Source organism: Sinocyclocheilus anshuiensis, unplaced genomic scaffold (assembly GCF_001515605.1).
Source record: "Sinocyclocheilus anshuiensis isolate Anshui unplaced genomic scaffold, SAMN03320099.WGS_v1.1 scaffold3116, whole genome shotgun sequence".
Classification (NCBI taxonomy): domain Eukaryota; kingdom Metazoa; phylum Chordata; class Actinopteri; order Cypriniformes; family Cyprinidae; genus Sinocyclocheilus; species Sinocyclocheilus anshuiensis.
This window is the reverse complement of record NW_015549738.1, coordinates 64,128-85,378: the sequence shown is the minus strand read 5'-3', so window position 1 is coordinate 85,378 and position 21,251 is coordinate 64,128. Positions and strand designations below refer to the sequence as shown.

Genomic DNA, 21,251 nt, shown 5'->3' with positions numbered 1-21,251 from the left:
TGGCAGGAAATGTGGGACAAGGATTTAAAGGGCAGACACCTATACAATATCCAAAAACAAGTTGGCAAAGGGAGAGTATGCTTTAACAATAGAAAAGAAGACATAATAATTACTCGACTTCGAATAGGACATTCTGGTTTAAATCATTCATTATTCACAATAGGGAAACATCAGTCAGGATTGTGTACTACATGCAGTGAGGCAGAGACTATTGAGCATGTACTTCTACATTGTGCAGTATATACCAAAGAAAGAGGAGTCATTTAAGAAACTGAGAAACATAGGAGTAATTAATTTCACTATAGCAAATCTTTTAGGTTGTGCCTCAGAACAGACAAGTACTATGAGAGAAATTCTTAGTTATCTGAAGATAACAGGATTAGAAAGTAGAATTTAAATGTCATAATAATACTACCGGTTGTTTTATTTACTTATGGATTTATTTTTTTTTGGTTCCCTTTTCCCTCTTTCCCGTTAATGCTTCACACTCCAGTCCAGTTGGTGGCGGTAATACACCATAAGTTGGCTTGTCAACCGCCATAAAATCGTACAAGAAGGAGAAGCACCCGGGACTTTTATTCTGCCTTGCCGGTGTGACGTCACACGCCCGCGCCGCGCTACTGCTCTCTTGTGATTCGGCTGAAGAAAGGTCTGTGTATTCATTTAAAGTGCTCAAATCGATGGGGAAACTATTCAGACGTTCGTGTAAGTTTTACAAGAACTGTAAAATGAACGAACTGTTATTGAGTGTAACATGATTAACGCTTTATCCAACAATCATGAGCGTTAAAGGCGCGTCTCATTTCTCCGGCTGCGTTCCGCTTCTCGTTTAGACAAAACTGACATTTGTTTGTGCCGTAAAAAACACGCAAACGTGTAACTCTTAGCGATGTTTTACGTGTCATTCAGACCGCTTAAATATATATATATGTGTGTGTGGGTCAAAGACGAGACGTCACCATTTTGGTGTCCGCATCCAATTAGATTTACAAAAGTCATTTTAAATACATAAAAAACATAGTAAATGCAAGTAAATGGTCTACTTTAATATTTCAAATAACCTTTGTGACAATAAAATGTCAAAATATGGGGGAAATAATGTTCCTAAGTGTAAAATTGTCATTCAGTGTAATGGTCTGGGCTTTGATTTTACCAATACATCTTTAAATAAACATAAAATACCAAGTTAAAGAATATATGTGTTGTCTTGGCATTCTCAAGTAAGTATTGGCTGTGTTATATTAAAAGGGCTATGTCTTATTGTATTGACTGTTGTCCCCCGCAGTTATTCTGAGATCATTCAGTGTAACAGGAGGAAGTTATTCTGAAATCATATAAAAACTGATAGTCATGCGGCAGTCTGTGACATTATTGAATAACACCTGGAAGACCGTGTGGTGCTGCAGAAAGTGAGTTTATTGCTCTGAAATACTTGATCATTTCATCTTTTCATGGTGTGGTAACAGGTTACAAAAGCACACGTCATTCAGTGAGATGCCAAAAAGAATATATGATCATACTAAAAAAACACTTTTGATGTTAGGTGTTTGGAAAAACAAGTAGATGTTGTGAATAACTGTGATTATCTTTACTGGCTAAGCTCACTGTTTGAAATAGCTGGCCATTTGATTGCCTGAAACATAAGCTAAAGCAGAAGTTTGGTTATTCAGTGTAATGCTAATTCTCTGTTACACCACAGTGTCATCCATTACACTGAATGACCATATCGCTGTATAAATAACCATTTTAGCATCTTATTTATATTACAGATAAATTAGGAATGTTTAGCAGTGACAGATATGTGTTAAACTTAATAAATATTAATATTTGAATGCATTTTGGTATTGTTTAATTTGATTATTGATTAATTATAGACACCCATGAAGAGAGTCACTAGGCACTGTAAACAACCAAAATGCTGATAAAGTAAATGTGGACCCAGTAGCTTGGGTGGCACTCTTAAAGCCCATCCACACAAGAGCAATAACTATAACCGTATGCTAGCCTCCACACAGATGAACAATAGCACTGTTCATGCTAAGCATGTGCTGCAGGGTTGTTGTCTGCCACTTTAAATGCTGGAGCTCGTTAAAGTTGAATGGATTCTAATTGGCTGTCAATGCTTTTATCATTCATCAGCTGGAAAAAACAAACAAATCCAACAATATAAAAGAGATTCCAACAATAGCATTTCTCTGTGCAGTTATTGTTAGTTGTGCTGTGGAACCTGCTATTCTTATATACAGAAGGGTTTTTTCCTTCCACTTTTTTGATTGTTTTTTCAGATCACTGAGGGGATTCTCCACACAAATACTCATTTATGTTTGCAAACAGAAAGTATTAATAAATGTGGCTGAAAGCAGGATTTTTTGCGGCTGAGCAAGTCAGAAACAAAGTGACAAGCTAAGCAAGCATGGCAGGGGAGCATCAGGAAAATGCTTATTATATTTCAACATCTGTTTCTGCAGTCATTTACTCAGGATTATTATTAAAACGCATTTAATGACACGGATTCATACTAAAAATATTTCAGTTATGGGAACAATGGCAATGTTATCTCTCTTTTTGGCAAATTGTCATTCAGAGTAATACATATTTATGTAAAAATGAAACTATATACTTATTCTGACCTGTACTTATAAAAATACAAATAAGAATATATGATCATACTAAATTTTAATATATTTTAAATGATTTTCACTTCCTTACAAAAACTTCTTGCTGGCAAATTGGAAAACATAGTGGTTTGAAGGACATTAGCAAAGTATAAAGATTTAAAAATGAAAGTTAATTGATATTTGAGGACTGCACTGTGATGCTTAAATAGAGTCTTTTAATATGTCATCAAATGATTCATGTTTTAAATATGCCTTACAAGATTTTTTGGTATATAAATATTGTTACACTGAATGACATTTTAGTGCCTGTTTTCTGTCAAACATGGTAAAAAATGCATGATGGTGATTTTTTGTTTAGAAAAATATAAACGTAAACAGGACGCATTCTAATATATGGGGAAAAAACTAAACTTAAAGCTGTATTGAACTTTTATTTTTTGATGCTTTAAAAAACCCTTTTCGTCTTTGACCCATATATATATATATATATATGTATATGTATATGTATATGTATATATGTATATGTGTATATGTGTATGTGTATATGTATATGTGTATATGTATATGTATATGTGTGTATATATATGTGTGTGTATATATGTGTATATATATATATATGTGTATATGTATGTATATATGTATATGTATGTATATGTATGTATATATATGTATATATGTGTATATGTGTATATATGTATATGTATATATGTGTGTATATGTATGTGTATATATGTGTGTATATGTATGTATATATACGTGTATATGTATATATACGTGTATATGTATGTATACGTGTATATGTATGTATACGTGTATATGTGTATATATGTGTGTATATGTATATGTGTATTCACCGCTTCGAAGCGCTCCAATCGAAATGATTCACCGCTTCGAAGCGCTCCAATCGAAATGATTCACCGCTTCGAAGCGCTCCAATCGAAATGATTCACCGCTTCGAAGCGCTCCAATCGAAATGATTCACCGCTTCGAAGCGCTCCAATCGAAATGATTCACCGCTTCGAAGCGCTCCAATCGAAATGATTCACCGCTTCGAAGCGCTCCAATCGAAATGATTCACCGCTTCGAAGCGCTCCAATCGAAATGATTCACCGCTTCGAAGCGCTCCAATCGAAATGATTCACCGCTTCGAAGCGCTCCAATCGAAATGATTCACCGCTTCGAAGCGCTCCAATCGAAATGATTCACCGCTTCGAAGCGCTCCAATCGAAATGATTCACCGCTTCGAAGCGCTCCAATCGAAATGATTCACTGCTTCGAAGCGCTCCAGTCGAAATTATTCACTGCTTCGAAGCGCTCCAATCGAAATGATTCACTGCTTCGAAGCGCTCCAATCGAAATTATTCACTGCTTCGAAGCGCTTCAATCGAAATGATTCACTGCTTCGAAGTGCTTCAATCGGCTCGCGTGTCGCGAATCATTTGATTCAGATCGGGACGCCGGAGCGGGTTCGCGGGATGTTTTTAAATCACAAATCACACCATGTATGTTTATAGACTGCATGTAAATGGTTGCCTATGGCTCGCATCAATTTAAAAATAATTATTTGGTTATGCTTAAAGTTTGACATGTCCGAACCTATTGCCAGTTAATATAATCTACTTTGTCTTTGTTCTTGTTTGTCGCTGCTGCAAGTATAATTTGTTCTGAAAATGGTAACCTAAAATGTAACATCTTGTCCTAAATTAACTTTTCAGTCAAGAAGGGGGAATAAAAAAAAAAAAGACACGGCCCCCCCCCCCACCCCCAGCCTATATTAATACATTTATACTAACAAAATTAATTTGATCCGTTTTAATGAAATAATTGCAATTCACTTCGAACAGTGTATCTTCATTATTATATTATTTAAATAAAATAGTAACCTTAGCCTAGACTTTACCACAGAGACAGTGATTAAATTGTTTTAAAAGTGTATTGCGTTATGCATTTTGCAGTTAGACTATGAAATAAGCGAGCATGAACAATTCCAGATATTAGTTGCAGCATTTTATCTTTCTCGGCGGAAGATGTGAAGTGATGTATTGAAATGTTATAGCCTACACTCACGCTCCTGTGAGTTTCAGTAGGCTAATAGAAAAATCACTTCTCTGACACATGTCTATCAAAGTTTTAATTAACCGGTAAATTGTCCTGACCTGCACACATGCTTTTTTAGAGCACATAGCTTTTCTGCACAGCCAGACTTGTTTAACGTGTTTCTGCTCACCTCAAAAACGTTAAACCATGCATAGCTTGGAAACATCTATTAGCTGTTAAATATATTAGAAAATTTGCCATGCACATAATGATATAGTGCAGTTATATAGACTACGTAAGCAATGACGTACATCTGAGTGAACGAGACGGTGGGAAGTTAGCGAGGGAAGGCCGCAAAAAATTGGACTGGAACGCAGCCTCAGTTTATCATAAACACGGATCAAGTAGCGATGAGAGAAACTAAGCTTTTTAAAATTCCGAGTCACTTGAACCGATTGATTCGCCAAATGATTCAGTTGAAGCGCTCGTGGTCATGTACGTATGCATTGTTGTTTTGAGCATACATTGTTTTACGTTTATTGTTGCAGTAATTCCTGCATTTTTGTTTCCAATCATATTTAAGTGTTTGTATAATTTGTGTTCTTTTATTAATTTTTAGCACTAGTTTTGAGTTTAGCACTCTCACTTTGACTGACTTGAGAGATTTAGGTTGGGTTATTTTTTCCAGACACAGAAATCCTCCTGGTGAAGCGAGATGGCGGTTATTAAACAGGAGAGTGAAGACCTGAGTATTGCAGAAGTATTTAGCTTGAAACATGAAGACACTGAGGAACAAACAGGTTGGTTTCATTCTCAAAGCTGAACTCACTCATTTATTCATTAAAATGTTCAGCTCTACAGAAATGAATGATATTTTTGAAGAATGTCATATGAGTGTCCTAATTAAAGAGCTTTTATTTGACTTGGAGCGGGTCATTTGACATGTTGAGATAACATGACCAGACTAATACTGATGCTGTCTTCAACCAGATCCAGTTTTTTCTTAAAGGGGTCATATGATGCGATTTCAATTGTTCCTTTCTCTTTGGAGTGATACAAGCTATTGGTGCATAAAGAAGATCTGTAAAGTTGCAAAGACTAAAGTCTCAAATCCAAAGAGATATTCTTTATCAAAGTTAAGCTTCAACCACGCCTACCTAAAACGGCTCGTTCTAACACGCCCCCACATGTCTACATCACTGTGTGGGAAGATTTGCATAACGTCGCCCAAATGTTCACGCAAGGAAAGAAGGCGTAACTTTTATTCTCGCTGTAGTATTGTTGCTGCCGCCATGTCCTGAAGACGCTGTGTGCTTCGTTGTGAAAGCGAAACTAAACTCACTCAAGCCCTCTAGCCATAGGTAATGGCATATGTTTCATGTTTACATTGGGCACTCCCCACCAGGTACAATATTCTGATTGTTTGCATCTTGTGTTTAAGCCCATAAATAATAATGTACTCGTTCTAATAAATTTATATTGTAATGTACTCATTCTAATATATTAAAAAATCATATTTACATTGCTTGTAGGTATCATTGCACAAATTAACACACTCTCTACATTTAAAAAATAAAAATTAGAGGAGTTCTAAACTAATGCGCTGGCTTCTGTATCTAACGCACACACACGCTCAGTCACTCACACAGATCACGTTGCGGCCGCACTCAGACATTTAGGAACAATGCTTTTAGCGCTGCCCTGCAATTTGATCAACTAAATAGCTTAATCGCTCAAGAGCTATATTATCCTCCTCAACAAGGAGCTGGTAGCATCATTGTTTCTAAAGGAATTAAAGCCACAGCTTTACTGTTAGTAGAGAAACGCGGCAAAACGGTGGTAATTCATACATACACAGCCTCTCTCGCGCTCTCTCTCTCATAAATGAACACTTAATGAATTACACTTTTCTGATAATAGGATATTGAAGTGGAGATCGCTAAACTGCAAGCTAACCGGTGTTTTCAGAAAGCAAGCGCGTTTATCCACAGTGGAGAGAGAGAGAGCACGTGCACATGGTTGCCAGGTTGACAAAGATAAGACCTCTGCCTGAATAGCAGCTCCAGGTCACTAGGCTTTCTGTGAGCCTCCTTGGAAGATGTCCTGACCATAGAACTCGGGCCTCCTCTGGCTTAAGCGAGTCATCCTGCTGAGGCTTCTGTTCTCAGATCTCCTATCAGTGATATTATTCCCTTAAAGGTATTCTCAGGAATACCAAGCCATGAGCTCTGCCTATGGTTATGCCTTTTTTTAGAAGGGTTAAGCCAGGACTTTATCGGTTACAGTTTTTAGCATTGGTGTACACCTTAGGGACGGGAACTTATTTAGAGGAGTTGAATTTAATGTAAGTCTAGAGGTCTCTAAACTTGGTACTGGAGGGCCGCTGTCCTGCAAAGTTTAGCTCCAACACCAATTAAACTAACCTAAACCAGCTAATCAAGGTCTCACTAGGCATACAAAAAACTTTCAGGCAGGTGTGTTGGAGCTGGTTTGAGCTAAACTCTGCAGGACAGTGGCCCTCCAGGACCGAGTTTGGACACCCCTGTGTCAGTCAATAAGACGCTCATACCTTTATCATAGCAGAGTGGGTATTTTGTTCCCCGTAGCATGCTGTAGGGCAGTGTTTCTCAACCAGGGGTCCGTGGACCCCTAGTGGTCCTTGACATAAGGCCAGGGGGTCCGTATAAAGTATGAATTTTTGTATAAATGTTGTATATTTTGACATGACATGTTCCCATGAAAGAAAAATCCAATATAGCTGATGATATGGCCAAATACTGGACAAGTCAACTAACTTGAATTATACTTTACTGCATTTGGTCCTCACAAAGACACAAATGATTCATAGATGAGTCAGTTTTGTTCTGGGGATCCTTGAGGATGGTTCTGAATTGGACTGGGGTCCGGTACTCCAAAAGGTTGAGATCCACTGCTGTAGGGGATGCAGTGCCAGTTCCCATTCGAAAATGAACATATCAGGTTATGCATGTAACCTTGAATCCCTAAGAGGGGCAATTAGAAACTGTCTACTCGCCATGCTTCATGTGTTCCTGTGTACATTTCCTTCAGAAAAGAAGTGAATGATGTGTTATACAAATGCCCTTTTTATACTCAAGGTCGCACCAGTAGTGTCATTGTAAGCTGTCGCTGGCCAATGTCATGTTCTTTGTTGTGTTTAGACTTGTGCTTCAGACACTGGTCATGCTGATGGCATTCCCCCATAGTGTTCTCTAGGGGACGCAGTGTCTCGTTCCCCTTTTCTTACCACAAAATTATTAGATTAATTGTCAAAATAGTCTACCAATTACTCAATTACCAAAATAATGTGACAACCCTAATGTGTTACACTGGCCAGGTGAAGGAAGGAGGAGCAGAGGAACTACAGCCTTGTATTTAAAATCTTAAGGCAAAGACTATAATCAATGAGCATTGAAGAAAAGTAAAGGCAATCTAGGACTGACTGAAACTGAGGGACTGAATACAAAAAGAGTAACTAAACATGACGTGAGCATAGCAAGGCAAGGCAAGTTTATTTATATAGCACATTTCATACACAATGGTAATTCAAAGTGCTTTACATAAAAGGAAGTAAAATAATCAAAAAATCACAACAATAAAACGGGGAACTTCAAAACTTTAAAAATTATTTAGAAATTGATTTAAAATGAATTTAAAAGTTAAAAATAGAAAACAATTATACATAAAATACAGTGCAATCAGTTTGGACGTAGCACAGTGCTCATTCAATAAATGCACAGTTAACAGATGAGTTTTGACGCTGTATTTAAATGTGACTAAGTTTTTAGCACATCTGATCTCTTCTGGAAGCTGATTCCAACTGCGAGCGGCATAATAACTAAAAGCAGACTCCCCTTGTTTTGTGTGAACCCTTGGTATTTCTAACTGACTCGATCCTAATGATCTGAGTGGTCTGTTAGGTTTATAATCAGTGAACATACCTGCTATGTATTTAGGTCCTAGGCCATTGAGTGATTTATAAATGAGTAAAAGTACTTTAATATCAATCCTAAATGTAACTGGAAGCCAGTGTAAGGACCTGAGGACTGGTGTGATATGCTCAGATCTTCTGGTTCTAGTCAGAATCCTGGCAGCAGCGTTCTGGATGAGCTGCAGCTGTCTAATGGTCTTCTTGGGAAGGCCGGTGAGGAGACCATTACAATAGTCCACCCTGCTGGTGATAAAGGCATGAACAAGTTTCTCCAAGTCTTGACTGGAAACAAAACATCTAATTCTTGCAATGTTTTTGAGATGATAGTATGCTGATTTAGTTACTGCTTTGACATTACTACTGAAACTAAGGTCTGTCTCCAGAATCACACCAAGATTCTTGATTCCAAGATTTTTAGTTGTTTGACCCCTAGTCAAGGTATGCATTCACCTTGAGAACTTCATCTTTGTTTCCAAATGCAATGACTTCAGTTTTCTCCTTGTTTAACTGAAGAAAGTTCTGGTACATCCAACTGTTAATTTCATCAATGCATTTAGAGGTTAGGGCAGAGGGAGTCAATGGGGCTGTAGTCATTTGGAGATAAGGCTAGGTAAATCTGGGTATCATCAGCATAGCTGTGATAGGCAATTTGGTTCTTTCTCATTATTTGACTTAGTGGGAGCATATACAGGCTAAACAAGAGCGGTGCCAGAATTGAGCCTTGTGGGATTCTGCATTTCATAGACGTCCACTTAGACTTATGCTCTCCTATACTCGCATAATAACCTCTCCCTTCTAAGTATGACCTGAACCATTTGATTACCATCCCAGAAAGCCCGACCCAGTTTTCTAGTTTCTATAGAAGTATGCTATGATCGACAGTGTCAAACGCAGCACTAAGATCTAGTAGTACCAGCACTGATATTTTACCAGAATCAGAATTAAACTGAATATCATTTATTATCTTAAGTAGTGCTGTCTCTGTGCTGTGATGCGGTCGGAAACCAGATTGAAAATTGTCCAGTTATCCATTTGAGTTTAAGTAGTTGTTCAGCTGATTTAAAAACTACCTTTTCAATAATCTTGCCTATAAAAGGAAGATTTGTCAGACTCTCAACAGTAGCAAAAAGTGTGCGAGTGTTGTTTAAGTTACTGTTTATAAGGTTTGACAAGAAGGTCTATCTAGCTATGGCTAGTTCCACATTGAAAGCATGAAGGCTGTCTTTATAGATGCTATAGTGAGCTTCAAGTTTCGTCTTCCACCACATCCGCTCAGATTTTCTGCATTGTCTTTTCATACTCTCTACTGCTGTTGATTTTCTCCAAGGTGATTTTTGTCTGCCAGTCTTCTTATTGACTTTTACAGGAGCAATATCATCAATAACATTCTTAACTTTTGAGTTAAAGGAATCAAGGAGAAGATCAACAGAGTCTGCAGAAATGCTTGGTGTTAAAGATATAGCCTCCATAAATAGCACACTAGTGTTTTCGTTAATGCATCTCTTTCTGACAGAGACAGATCTACAGTAGATCAAAGAAAATACAGAAGTGATCAGATAGTGCTACATCCTTAATTACAATGGATGAAATGTTTAGACATCTACTGATGATTAAATCTAGATCTAGGTCTATAGTGTCCACGATTGTGTGTGGGTTCATGCACATGCTGAATAAGGTCAAAAGTGTTAAAAATAGTTATAATTTCTTTTGAAGTTTTGATTTCTGCATTATCTATGTGAATATTAAAATCCCCTACAATAGCAATACAGTCAAACTCTGAGGAAATCATTCATAGCATTTCTGTGAACTCTTCAACAAAGGCTGGAGAGTATTTTAAAGGCCTGTACATAATGATAAACAGAATTTTTACCTTTCAGCACAATCCCTAGATATTCAAAAAACAAGTACTGACCAAATGACACTTGCTTGCATTGATAGACATCTTTAAATAGAGCAGCTACACCTCCACCTCTCCTAACAATCCTGCAGACACTCATGAAAGTAAGGTTAGGAGGGGCTGTTTCATTGAGAACAGTTGCACTGCAGCTGTCAGTAAAACCCAGGTTGTTTGTGGTTAAGTCATTGATCAGAAATGATTTATTTTTTAGTGGGCGAATGTTTAAAAATGCTAACTTGATGGCATTGCTTTGTGTCTCAACAATCTTAGTTTGATGCATAATAGGCCACAGATTAGATGGGTCAGCCGTACGGCTAGAGAAGGCCTTAGACTTTCTATCACATGATAAAACCGAAATGGAGAAAGCTACAGGCACACTGGGTTCCCACTTGTTCTGTAAACATTTGTGAATGTTGCTGCTATCATAGCGGGGACCCGACACATATCACTGAGGGCTGTTATCAGTTGTTTTTGGTTCACCTACAGCAGATGGAGGGTTTGGGCCCTGGCGTTGTGGCAGCGGCCGGAGAGCTCTCACAGGAGGAGGAGGACGAGCTGGGCCCACAGGCTTTGGTGGTTGGTGGCACCGGAAGCACTAGCTAGTAACAAAAGAAACCAAATCACTGTGACAATGAATTCGAAACCGTGAAAAAAGGAGACAGGAAAACAGAAATTGAACTTGAACATTGCATTACCCTTATTCCCAGCATCGACTGACCAAAGTGGAGACCCAGGCAGAGCCAAAGACCGGGAAGATCAAGGCGGGTCCAGAACGACAACAGAGCCCAGTTGAACCTGTAGGATGATGGACCACAGTGGAGCCGATGGGCAAACAGACTGCGGTGGAGCCGAGGAATCAATGCACCTAGGCCAAGCTGAGGACCAGGGCACTAGGTGAAACCAATGGAAGGGAGAAGCCGGCAAGCTGGATGGAACCAGCGAGGATGACGAGGCTTTGGATGACTTCCCATGATCGGGACACAGGAGGGGGTAGAATGGGTGAGTGGTCCATTCTAAGGTGTGTAGGTCCTTGACTGCTAGCTCTGTAACCACCAGATTTGGGAACTCAGGGACCAGAAGACTGAGACCAAGGAGTTCTGGAAGTTCGGTAGTGGACTTTAGAGTTTCTGGGGAGGCTAGATTGATGAAAGCAGGGTCCTTCTCCACTTCACCAATGCTCTGGAAGGTAACAATCTATATTTAGAATCTGGGATACAAGAAGTACAGATTTCTTGATACGAAAACATGGGAAATGAGCAGCTGTGCCTACCTACTTCTAACTCGGATAAACTGTAGTAAAAGGTTGTTTGTTGCCTTTGCTCATGACCACTCTTCAAGCCCCAGTTAGCCCACTTTAGACCAAAGTATTCGGCAAGCCAAAAATCCCTGGCTGTTGGCCCCAAGGAAACCCCAAGTAGGCACGATCAAGCCCCGGTAGTGATAGTGAAATCTCAACTGACCCTGGCACGCACTAGCACGCTGGCCTTTTGCCCGACAGTGGAAACATGGCTGTTGGCATAATATACTGAACTCTGATGATAATGTTTCTCAGGGACAGCATATACTAGGAAAAAAGCAGAGGACCTAATACTGAGCCCTGTGGCACTCCATAATTGTGTTTGATAATACATCTATTTGTTTACACAAAGTATCAGCAGTCAGATAGATTTGACCTAAGCCGTGTTAATGCTTATCAAGAAATAATATAATTCTCAAGCTATTCAAAAGAATATTGTGTTCTATGTTGTCAAAAGAGACTAAAAGACACTAAAAGAAAGATGTACTCATGATTAGATGCCAAAAGAAGGTCTTGTAACACTTTTGTTGTGCATCATCTTTAGAAGAGGCTTCCTTCTGGGACGACAGCCATGCAGACCAATTTGATGCAGTGTGCGGTGTATGGTCTGTGCACTGACAGGCTGACCCCCACCCCTTCAACCTCTGCAGTAATGCTGGCAGCACTCTGTTAGAGTATCATTGTTGAAGAAATGTGAATGCATGCAGTTTGGTCTATGAACTCCTCGCTAGTGTTGTAGGCTGAAGCTGAGTTTTCTTCATTACATTTTTCTTCAATTAATTGCATCTCTGACTCCTGGTCTTAGTTTAACATATCTGATCCTTGGGTCTTAAGCCTGTGTTATACTTTTCGCATGAGCAATCCGGACGCGTACACGGACAGCGCGGACGCGGTCTACTTCTATTTATACTTCCGAAAGCATACGCTGATGGTCCGCTCCGCGGACGTGTTCCATACATGCGTAGTAGATCGGCTTGAACAATAAAAAAACATGTGAACAAAGAATTGGCCAGAGTTATTGTACATCTGGCTGTCTTTATATTGTTTTATCGACGGATTGTACAGGTTCAAGAAGCAACGGGCTTCTTCACACAGCCTGCGCATGCGCAGTAGCCTACTGTGGACAAGTACACGTGGTCACAAAAAATGAGAGGTACGCGGATGTCCGCATGGAGCCTCCGCGCACACTCTCCGATGACGTTTTTACGTCACGCATACCATAGCGGACTCGCGGACGCGGAAAGTATAACACAGGCTTTACCTGTACATCTCCTTCACGTCAATAATGTTGGTGTTTAAATCCTGACTGAAACTGTTCACAAGTACCATTGCAAAGTGAAGGGGCTCTTTTATTTTCTAATATTTTTGAGCTGAATGGCAGATTCAGGATTGGTCTATAATAATCGGGGTTTGTTGCGTAATGTTAGTTTTGATGTTTTAATACTTTTATCTTGGTTTTGCTCTCTTGTTACTTTGAGCCATTAAACTCCCATTAACTTCTATTTGTCTTTTTTTTCACTTTAGACCTGATGGCAATAAAAGAAGAGAATCAAGAACTGAAAGAAATCGAAGAGAAAGATCAATATGAGAGACATGATTTCTTGGCTGTAGAAAAATCCACACCGACTGAAACAAATTCAGTTCAGAAGACCAAACCTCCCAGTTACTTAACTTGCCATGAATGTGGAAAATGTTTCACACTAAAAGGAAACCTTAAAAAACACATGAAAATTCACACCGGAGAGAAGCCGTTCACATGCCAACACTGCGGAAAGAGTTTCATTGCAAAAGGAATACTTAATGAACACATGAAAATTCACACCGGAAAGAAGCCGTTCACATGCCAACACTGCGGACAGAGTTTTGTTACAAAAGGCAACCTTAATGAACACATGAAAATTCACTCCGGAGAGAAGCCGTTCACATGCCTACACTGCGGAAAGAGTTTCGTTACAAAAGGAAACCTTAATGTACACATGAAAAGTCACACCGGAGAGAAGCCGTTCACATGCCAACACTGTGGAAAGAGTTTCACACTAAAAGGAAACGTTAAACAACACATGAAAATTCACACCGGAGAGAAGCCATTCACATGCCAACACTGCGGAAAGAGTTTCGTTACAAAAGGAAACTTTAATGAACACATGAAAATTCACACCAGAGGGAAGCCGTTCACATGCCAAAACTGTGGAAAGAGTTTCGATACAAAAGGAACCCTTAATCAACACATAACCATTCATTCAGGGAAGTCATTCACATGTGATCAGTGTGGAAGGAGTTACAAATATGAAGAAAGCCTCAAGTCACCCATGAGAGTTCACACTGGAGAGAAGTCGTTCGCACGTGATCTGTCTGGACATGGTTACAAATACATTGAAACCCTTAATTCCCACACGAGTGAACATTCAAGAGAGAGCGGTTTTATGTGTCATCAGTGTGGAGAGAGTTTCAACTGTAAAGTAAGCCTCTACACTTATGTGAGACTTCATACTACAGAGAAGGCTTTCACCTGCAAACTGTGTGGGGATAGCTTCTCACAAAAAGGAAATCTTAAGTTACACATGAGAGTTCACACTGGAGAGAAGCGATTAGTGTGGAATGAGTCTCAGACGTAATCCTTGATTCACACGTGAACAGTCCTTACAACTGTAAGCTGTGTAGGATCCATAGAAACGTGTTATTCACTACTACAAAGTGACATGACTGGGGATGTTTTGTTTTTAAATGGCACCAGAAAATAGGCATCTCTGTGAAATAAAGGTTATGTTCACACTTAAAGGAGACATATTATGCCCCTTTTTACAATATGTAATATAAGTCTCTGGTGTCCCCAGAATGTGTCTGTGAAGTTTCAGTTCAAAATACTCCACAGATCATTTATTATATCATTTTGAAAATGCCTATTTTCAGTGGAAGCAGAAACACGCTGTTTTTCGTGCCTGTCTTTTTAAATGCAAATGAGCTGCTGCTCGCACCATTGTCCAAAATAGAGCTGCCATTACAGCTCGGACCTGCTAAAAACATCTGTTTTGGTTCTGATTATCATGTTTATCGCGCTGAAATAATGCGCTTTAAACCATATGAGTTTAAACTTCTGATATAGGGTTTTCTGAGAGCACACATCTGAAGCACACGCACAGAAAGCGGCTGTCACAGCATGCGAGTACTAAACTAAGTTCTCATTCACACACAAGTTTACGTTAAAAAACACACGCGTTACAAAAAACAGATGGTTATGTCTGTGAAGGTAAACAACTGGGCAATAAATCACATGTTTATTTTAGATCTGTGTGGCAGCAGCAATATACAGTAAATAAATTAATAGATAACGGCACCGTGGGTGTAAACGTACAGATTAAGGGGCGGTAATATTATAATGAGATCACTTTGCCACGTCACCAAGGGAGAGAAAGCAGACACGCTGGTTTTCTCAGACGCTTGCAGAAAAAGGCTTCCCAAAAAGAGATTGTAAATTGATTGAGAACGCAATGAATGATTTCCAATTAAAGTCCTTTGTATAAAACAACAGAGATACTTTGGCAAATAACCCAAAATTGCCTTATATATCAACAAATGCCAGTGCATTTTTCTCCGTATTCTCAAGGAAGGCCATGCAACTCTTTCATATAAATCACAATGATGAGTTGAAAATTTACAATCAGTAATAAATCTCAGAGCACCATGGTACAAAGCATCCAAGGAAGAAAGAAGGTAAGAAGGGGCATGCTGGTAAACCACATCCCCATATTCAAGAATCGGTAAAAATGCAGCGGACACTAGTTTTTTCCTCACCTTAAATGTGAAACATGACTTATTTCTAAAGAAAAACCCTAACTTCTTTTTTTAATTTTTTACTCGGATACTTAATATGTGGACCAAAACGTAATTTGTTGTCAATAATAATACCCAGGTATCGTGATATCATGAAAATCTGACTTTTCCAGGTTTTGTCACCTTTAAGTTGAATGTGTTGCAAATCTGATTGTCCACCTTTATAACCATGTGCATTCTTTGTCTCTTTATAATTTTGAATTTTATTTGGCTTTTTATTTTTTGACTTGTACATATGAACTCCTGTGGCTGCATCTGACCATCTGCTTTGCTATAGCTTAGTTGTTCTCAAAGTTTTTTTTGTCCCATGGTACACCTTTGTGATTATGAAATTCATCTTTGAAACTTTGCAGGTTTTACATTCACACACAGCTTTATTACACCCTGAAATCTAATATCTGAACAAGTATAAACTTTATTGACGTCTGTCTTGCTGAGACAAATGTTGCAATGTAAATGAAAGCTGATAAATAACAGGATGAGTAAAATAATAAATGTTAAACTGCATTATTTGATTCATCTTTAGTTTAGTGAATGCACACAAATGGAGTCACAATATAAGTTCAGCCCAACAGAGATGAGCTCCTCTCTGAATATACAAATGGGTATCTTCCTGGATCCCAGCTACTTGTCGTTCAGTATCACAGTGTCAGCAGACGCTGGCGCTAATTCTCAGATTAAATAAACAATTGTGACCAGTGCTGGCAAAATGAGTCACAATGAGTTATTTTTATGTTCACATTTATGACCGAGTTTAGACACCCCTGACCTCTAGCGTAGTATTGCATCCCTCATATCTCTGATGAGTCTTTGAGTTTTATCAGATTTATAAAAGACCGGTATGTTACTCACTGTTACTCAGAAGACAGGATACAGGTTTAACTCATTCGAAATACTTCTGCTTAATGTTACACTGTCAGATATGCAAAAGAAATCTATCGTATCTCTTGCTCTGGCTACTGTGTATAGACCACCAGGGCCATATACAGATTTCCTAAAAGAATTTGCAGATTTCCTCTCAGACCTATTGGTTACTGTTGATAAAGCGCTAATTGTCGGAGATTTTAACATTCACATTGATAATACAAATGATGCATTAGGACTTGCGTTTACTGGCCTAATAACTCTTTTGGAGTCGAGCAAAACGTCACCGGGCCCACTCATCGTTTCAGTCACCACTGATAAGCTACCACTAAATATTGTAGAAACTTAATTTGCTGTAAAGCTGCTTTGCAACGATTTCTATCGTGAAACGCGATATACAAATAAACTTGAACTGAATTGAATTGAATATACCATCACCATGTGATGACATCACTCAACCACCTCAGCTGACTGCTGAAACACCAGAACCAGTCAACATCCCGCACCACACCTCCAGCCCGGACCGCAAAGTACCAGAAAGCGCGGTTTTGGTGGTCTGCCTCCCTGACGTGCCACACGAGACCAGCTCTGACTGCTTGCCAGTCACCACACAAGCCCCAGTGAACCACCAGAACCAGCCAACAACTCGCACCACACCTCCAGCCAGGACCCCAAAGTGCCCAAAAGTGCAGTTTTGGTGGTCTGCCTCCCTGACGAGCCACACGAGACCAGCTCTGACTGCTTGCCAGTCACCACACAAGCCCCAGTGCCAAGACTCCTGGGGAACCTAATCGAAAGGGGGGTGGCCAAAAAACTCTACCTGGCCATCAAATTGGAAAATAAGGCAAGACTGGAGGCCCTGGTGGACACTTGAGCTGACCTCACTTTAATGTCAAGCCAACTTTTTGACAGATTTCAAAGTGAAGCCAAGAGACGACAAAGGTCACGGAAAATCTCGCCGCCAGCCGCAGGAACGTCTCGGCCCAAGAGTGAGGTTCAAGGTCACTGCTCTGTACTCTCCAGCTAGCCAAGGACTCTGACTCATACGGACCCCAGGTTAAGGGGGGCTTACAGCTGAATGATGTCACAACAACTGACCCCATACTAGCACTGTGGGCAGACAATTCAGCCATCAGCCTCTCACTGTTCAATGCTCTCATACAACACACAACGAACATTCTTTTTGCTAACAAGCGCATACGATTCCCTTTATAACCCTGCCCATCAACCATGGTGATTGCCAAGGGCATCTGTTCCCTGAACTTGAGGTGGAATGACAGGTGTCTAACCCAGTGAATCTCAAACTTTTTATAGCAGTGTACCCCCTGGGGCATTTAACATTCTTCTGTGTACCCCCTCTCTTCCACTTAGACCGCAGTTACACCTTTTCTATTAAAGGACAATATTTGCCCCCTTAAGTGCTTTTTTTTTTTTTACTTTTATAGAGGCAAAGATTTTCTATCTGTATTAATTGTATCTTATGTCATGTTTTATGTCATAGTATTAACATTCCATTAAGTGTATTATTAATATAATAAATAAAGTAATAAATGATGGCAAATCGAAGTGATAGCCTACTTTAGACTTAAAAATAAAACCGCCAATAGGTGGCGGCAAGTCACTGTCTTAGTGAGCCAGGCGTCGTGTCATTCATTCATTCATTCATTCAGTAACCAAGCAAAATGCTGTAGTTATGAATGGGTTATTAATCACTGACTCTCCGAATCATTCAAAGCCGCAGATTCGTTCACTAACGAAACACTGCTGTGTGTTGCTTGGAGATGCACACCAGATGATACAGATTTCATTGGAACTATTATTTTGTTGCAAAATATAACAAACATGACAGTATTCTGTTTAAAATGTAGGCTACATTTAAAATGTTAAATGTTCACTTAATATTACCTTTTTTTGTTGAACTGTTGTAAAAATTAATGTCACATTTGCCATTGTTTGGATATTCAGGGAAATTTGCATTCTTGCTCATATTTTATACATGAAAACAACTCAAAGGGTGTCTTTATCGAAGAGAGTTTCAATCGATCTCAATGTACAGTGTGTGACAATATTTGCTCTTCATGCTATTAAGTGAAGATCTACTTTAAAGATACAGTGAACAGCAGCGCGATTTGCTAAAGCAGCATATTCAGCGGGCATCCTATCATACGCACGCTGCTTGTGTGGATGCAGTCTGTTTTGACCGCAAAAGATGAGGTAAGCTGATTGGATATCATGTATTTGACCGTTTGCGGCACTCCCATTTTCCTGTTTTTACATTAGAAGTGGCATTTTGCTTGTCAGAAAGACATTTTCGGTTTTAATGTTACTTTAAGTTGGGGTAGAATTCAACTCAGAATTTTGTTCACGTACCCCCCTCTGTCACCTCACGTTCCCCCAGGGCTACGCGTACCCCAGCTTGAGAACCACTGGTCTAACCCATTACTTCCTGGTCCTTCCAGATGCACCGCATGATGTCTACATCGGAGCGGACATTCTGATTCGCCTCAGGGCTCACGTGGACACGATCAATGAAGTGATATGGGCTCCAATGACCTCACAGTCTCCCACTGTTCCTGTCAACCTCAAGAACCTCCTGTCAGGCCAAACCATCCCTGAAGCCTGCGACCTCACAGTCACCCACTGTTCCTGTCAACCTCGAGAACCTCCTGTGAGGCCAAACAATCCCTGAGGCCTGCACGCTAATCAATGAACAAGAGACTGTAGTACCAGCTTACACCAAAGGGGTCGCTGTTCGACTCAACCTGCGAAGCAGCCAAGTTCTCAGCCACACCCTAGGCTTCTTCCAACCTTCACACGAATGTGGGGAACTGGGCTTCACTTTGGAAGCCACACCCCTCATTGAAGTGACATCTCGAGCAGTGTACATCCTGTTCAACAACTGCATAGCAACGGATGTCAGAGTGCCTAAGGCCTACCGTCTGGGTTGGCTAGTGAGTTATGACTTCCATGACTTTTAACTAATTCTACCAATAATTTGACCCATCTCAGATTCGATTCCAGAAGGAAGCTCAGGCCACACAGTGTCAACAGCACCCTTCAAGATCATCACAATAACTTCAGTCATGCCAGTGGTCAAGGAGCAGGTGTGTAGAACAGAGCTAACAGAAGACCAACACCTTGCCGTGTATACAGTCTCTAACCACTCCACCTGCGAGAATGAAAGTGTGACTGCACCTCTGACTGCCCACGGCACAGAGGAAGTAACGACAGAAGAGCCATACCCAGGTTTTGAGACACAAGTCCAACAAATTCTGAAGATTCTGATGCCATACAGGAGGATGCAGACCGCCACAAACTCCGTCAAGTCCTTTACAAATACAAGGAATCATTTGCCAAGGACTCTTTAGATTGTGGCCTCACTAACCTCCATGTTGTGCGTGTCCCAACGCACCCAAAAGCTCCACCCACTTTTGTCAAGCAATACAAGATCCCCCTTGAATCGTACGAACCCGTACAGGAGATCATCAACTCTATGCTTGAGAAGGATGTCATCCGTCCGTGTAACAGCACCTAGCCCCCATCTGGCCTGTCCTAAAATCAAACGGCAAGTGGCAGCCAACCATCGACTATAGGAAACTGAACCAACAGGTGCCATTGTCGCGATGGCCTATGACCCAGCTGGAACAGGAGATACCAAGATTCAGAGGAGCCACAAACTTCTCCACTCTTGATGTGGCCTCAGGATTTTGGAATATACCAGTGCATCCAGATGACCAACACAAGCTGGCTTTCACCTTTTGCAATCGGCAGTACACCTTCACCGGGTGCCCATTCGGCTATGCCAACTCACCAGCCGAATTTAACATCTTCCTCAACAAAGCATGCCCGGATGCCAGGGTAAGAGGGAACTTAATCTATGTCGATGACCTTCTGATGAAACACACGATGGTGGCTGATCACCTGAAAGAAATTGACCATGTACTGCACCAATTGACCACTGCCAGTGCCAAGATTGCCCTCCACAAAGGACAATGGTGTAAAACCAAGGTCAACTACGTGGGCCTGCTCATTGGACCACGGGGCATTGAGCCACAAACCAGCTGCATCCATGCCATTCAGAACATTAAGCCACCTGCCAGTGTCTCAGAACTCTGAAGTTTTCTAGGCGTGTGCAACTATTCATATCCAGAGATTCTCCAACTACATCGGAGCACAGAAAGTAATCATCGAGACACATTTCTTAACAGCCAGCGCATCCGCGATGGTGTGGTGATCATAGAGACCTGTCACCAGCCTGTCACATTTCTTAACAGCCAGCGCATCAGCAATGGTGTGGTCACAAACACACGCATAGCCACATGGCTAATGGCCCTCCAGGGGCGCAACGTAGAAGCACGATATGCTCAAAGTCGGCTCTGGGTAACGGCCTGGCAGCCAGCCAAAGCTGCTTCGATAACACACCGACTGAGATCGTAGAAGCAGAAAGGCCCCAACTACTGCCACCTACCTGCCACAGGTATTTTGACGAGAATATCTGCCAATGTCGATGGATGTTCCTACAACCATGAGGGCATCCTAAAGGCAGATGCTGGTGCCACAGGTATTTTGACGAGAATGTCTGCCAAGGCATGCCCACAGCCTACGTCGATGGATGTTCCTACAACCACGAGGGCATCCTAAAGGCAGATGCTGGTGTTCTCTGGCTAAATGATCGACCTTGCCCTCCACAACACTTCAAGCTGGGTCCACAGTCATCACAATATGCTGAGATAGCGGCTATTCTCATAATATTGTGAT

General features: G+C 40.5%; 1 protein-coding gene across 3 annotated transcripts; it reads left to right on the top strand.

The window, feature by feature from the left end:
* The first annotated feature begins 337 nt into the window (after positions 1–337).
* On the top strand, positions 338–14,599 carry LOC107660825 (gastrula zinc finger protein XlCGF57.1-like). Of its 3 annotated transcripts, none has more exons than XM_016450246.1 (3): positions 338–649; positions 5,344–5,455; positions 13,323–14,599. In XM_016450246.1, the coding sequence occupies exons 2-3, from the start codon at positions 5,371–5,373 to the stop codon at positions 14,411–14,413; spliced, it is 1,176 nt and encodes a 391-aa protein (XP_016305732.1). In that variant the 5' UTR covers positions 338–649; positions 5,344–5,370; the 3' UTR covers positions 14,414–14,599. The 3 variants fall into 3 exon arrangements, with proteins under 3 accessions (XP_016305732.1, XP_016305735.1, XP_016305734.1); XM_016450249.1 differs by having other exon boundaries at positions 587–649; positions 5,350–5,455; XM_016450248.1 differs by having other exon boundaries at positions 610–705.
* The last annotated feature ends 6,652 nt before the right edge of the window (positions 14,600–21,251 follow it).

Coding starts and splice junctions, on each gene's coding strand:
- LOC107660825 (XM_016450246.1), top strand. CDS start 5,371: ATGGCGGTTATTAAACAGGAGAGTGAAGACCTGAGTATTGCAGAAGTA. Junction 5,456..13,322: donor AGACACTGAGGAACAAACAG/GTTGGTTTCATT, acceptor TTTTCACTTTAG/ACCTGATGGCAATAAAAGAA.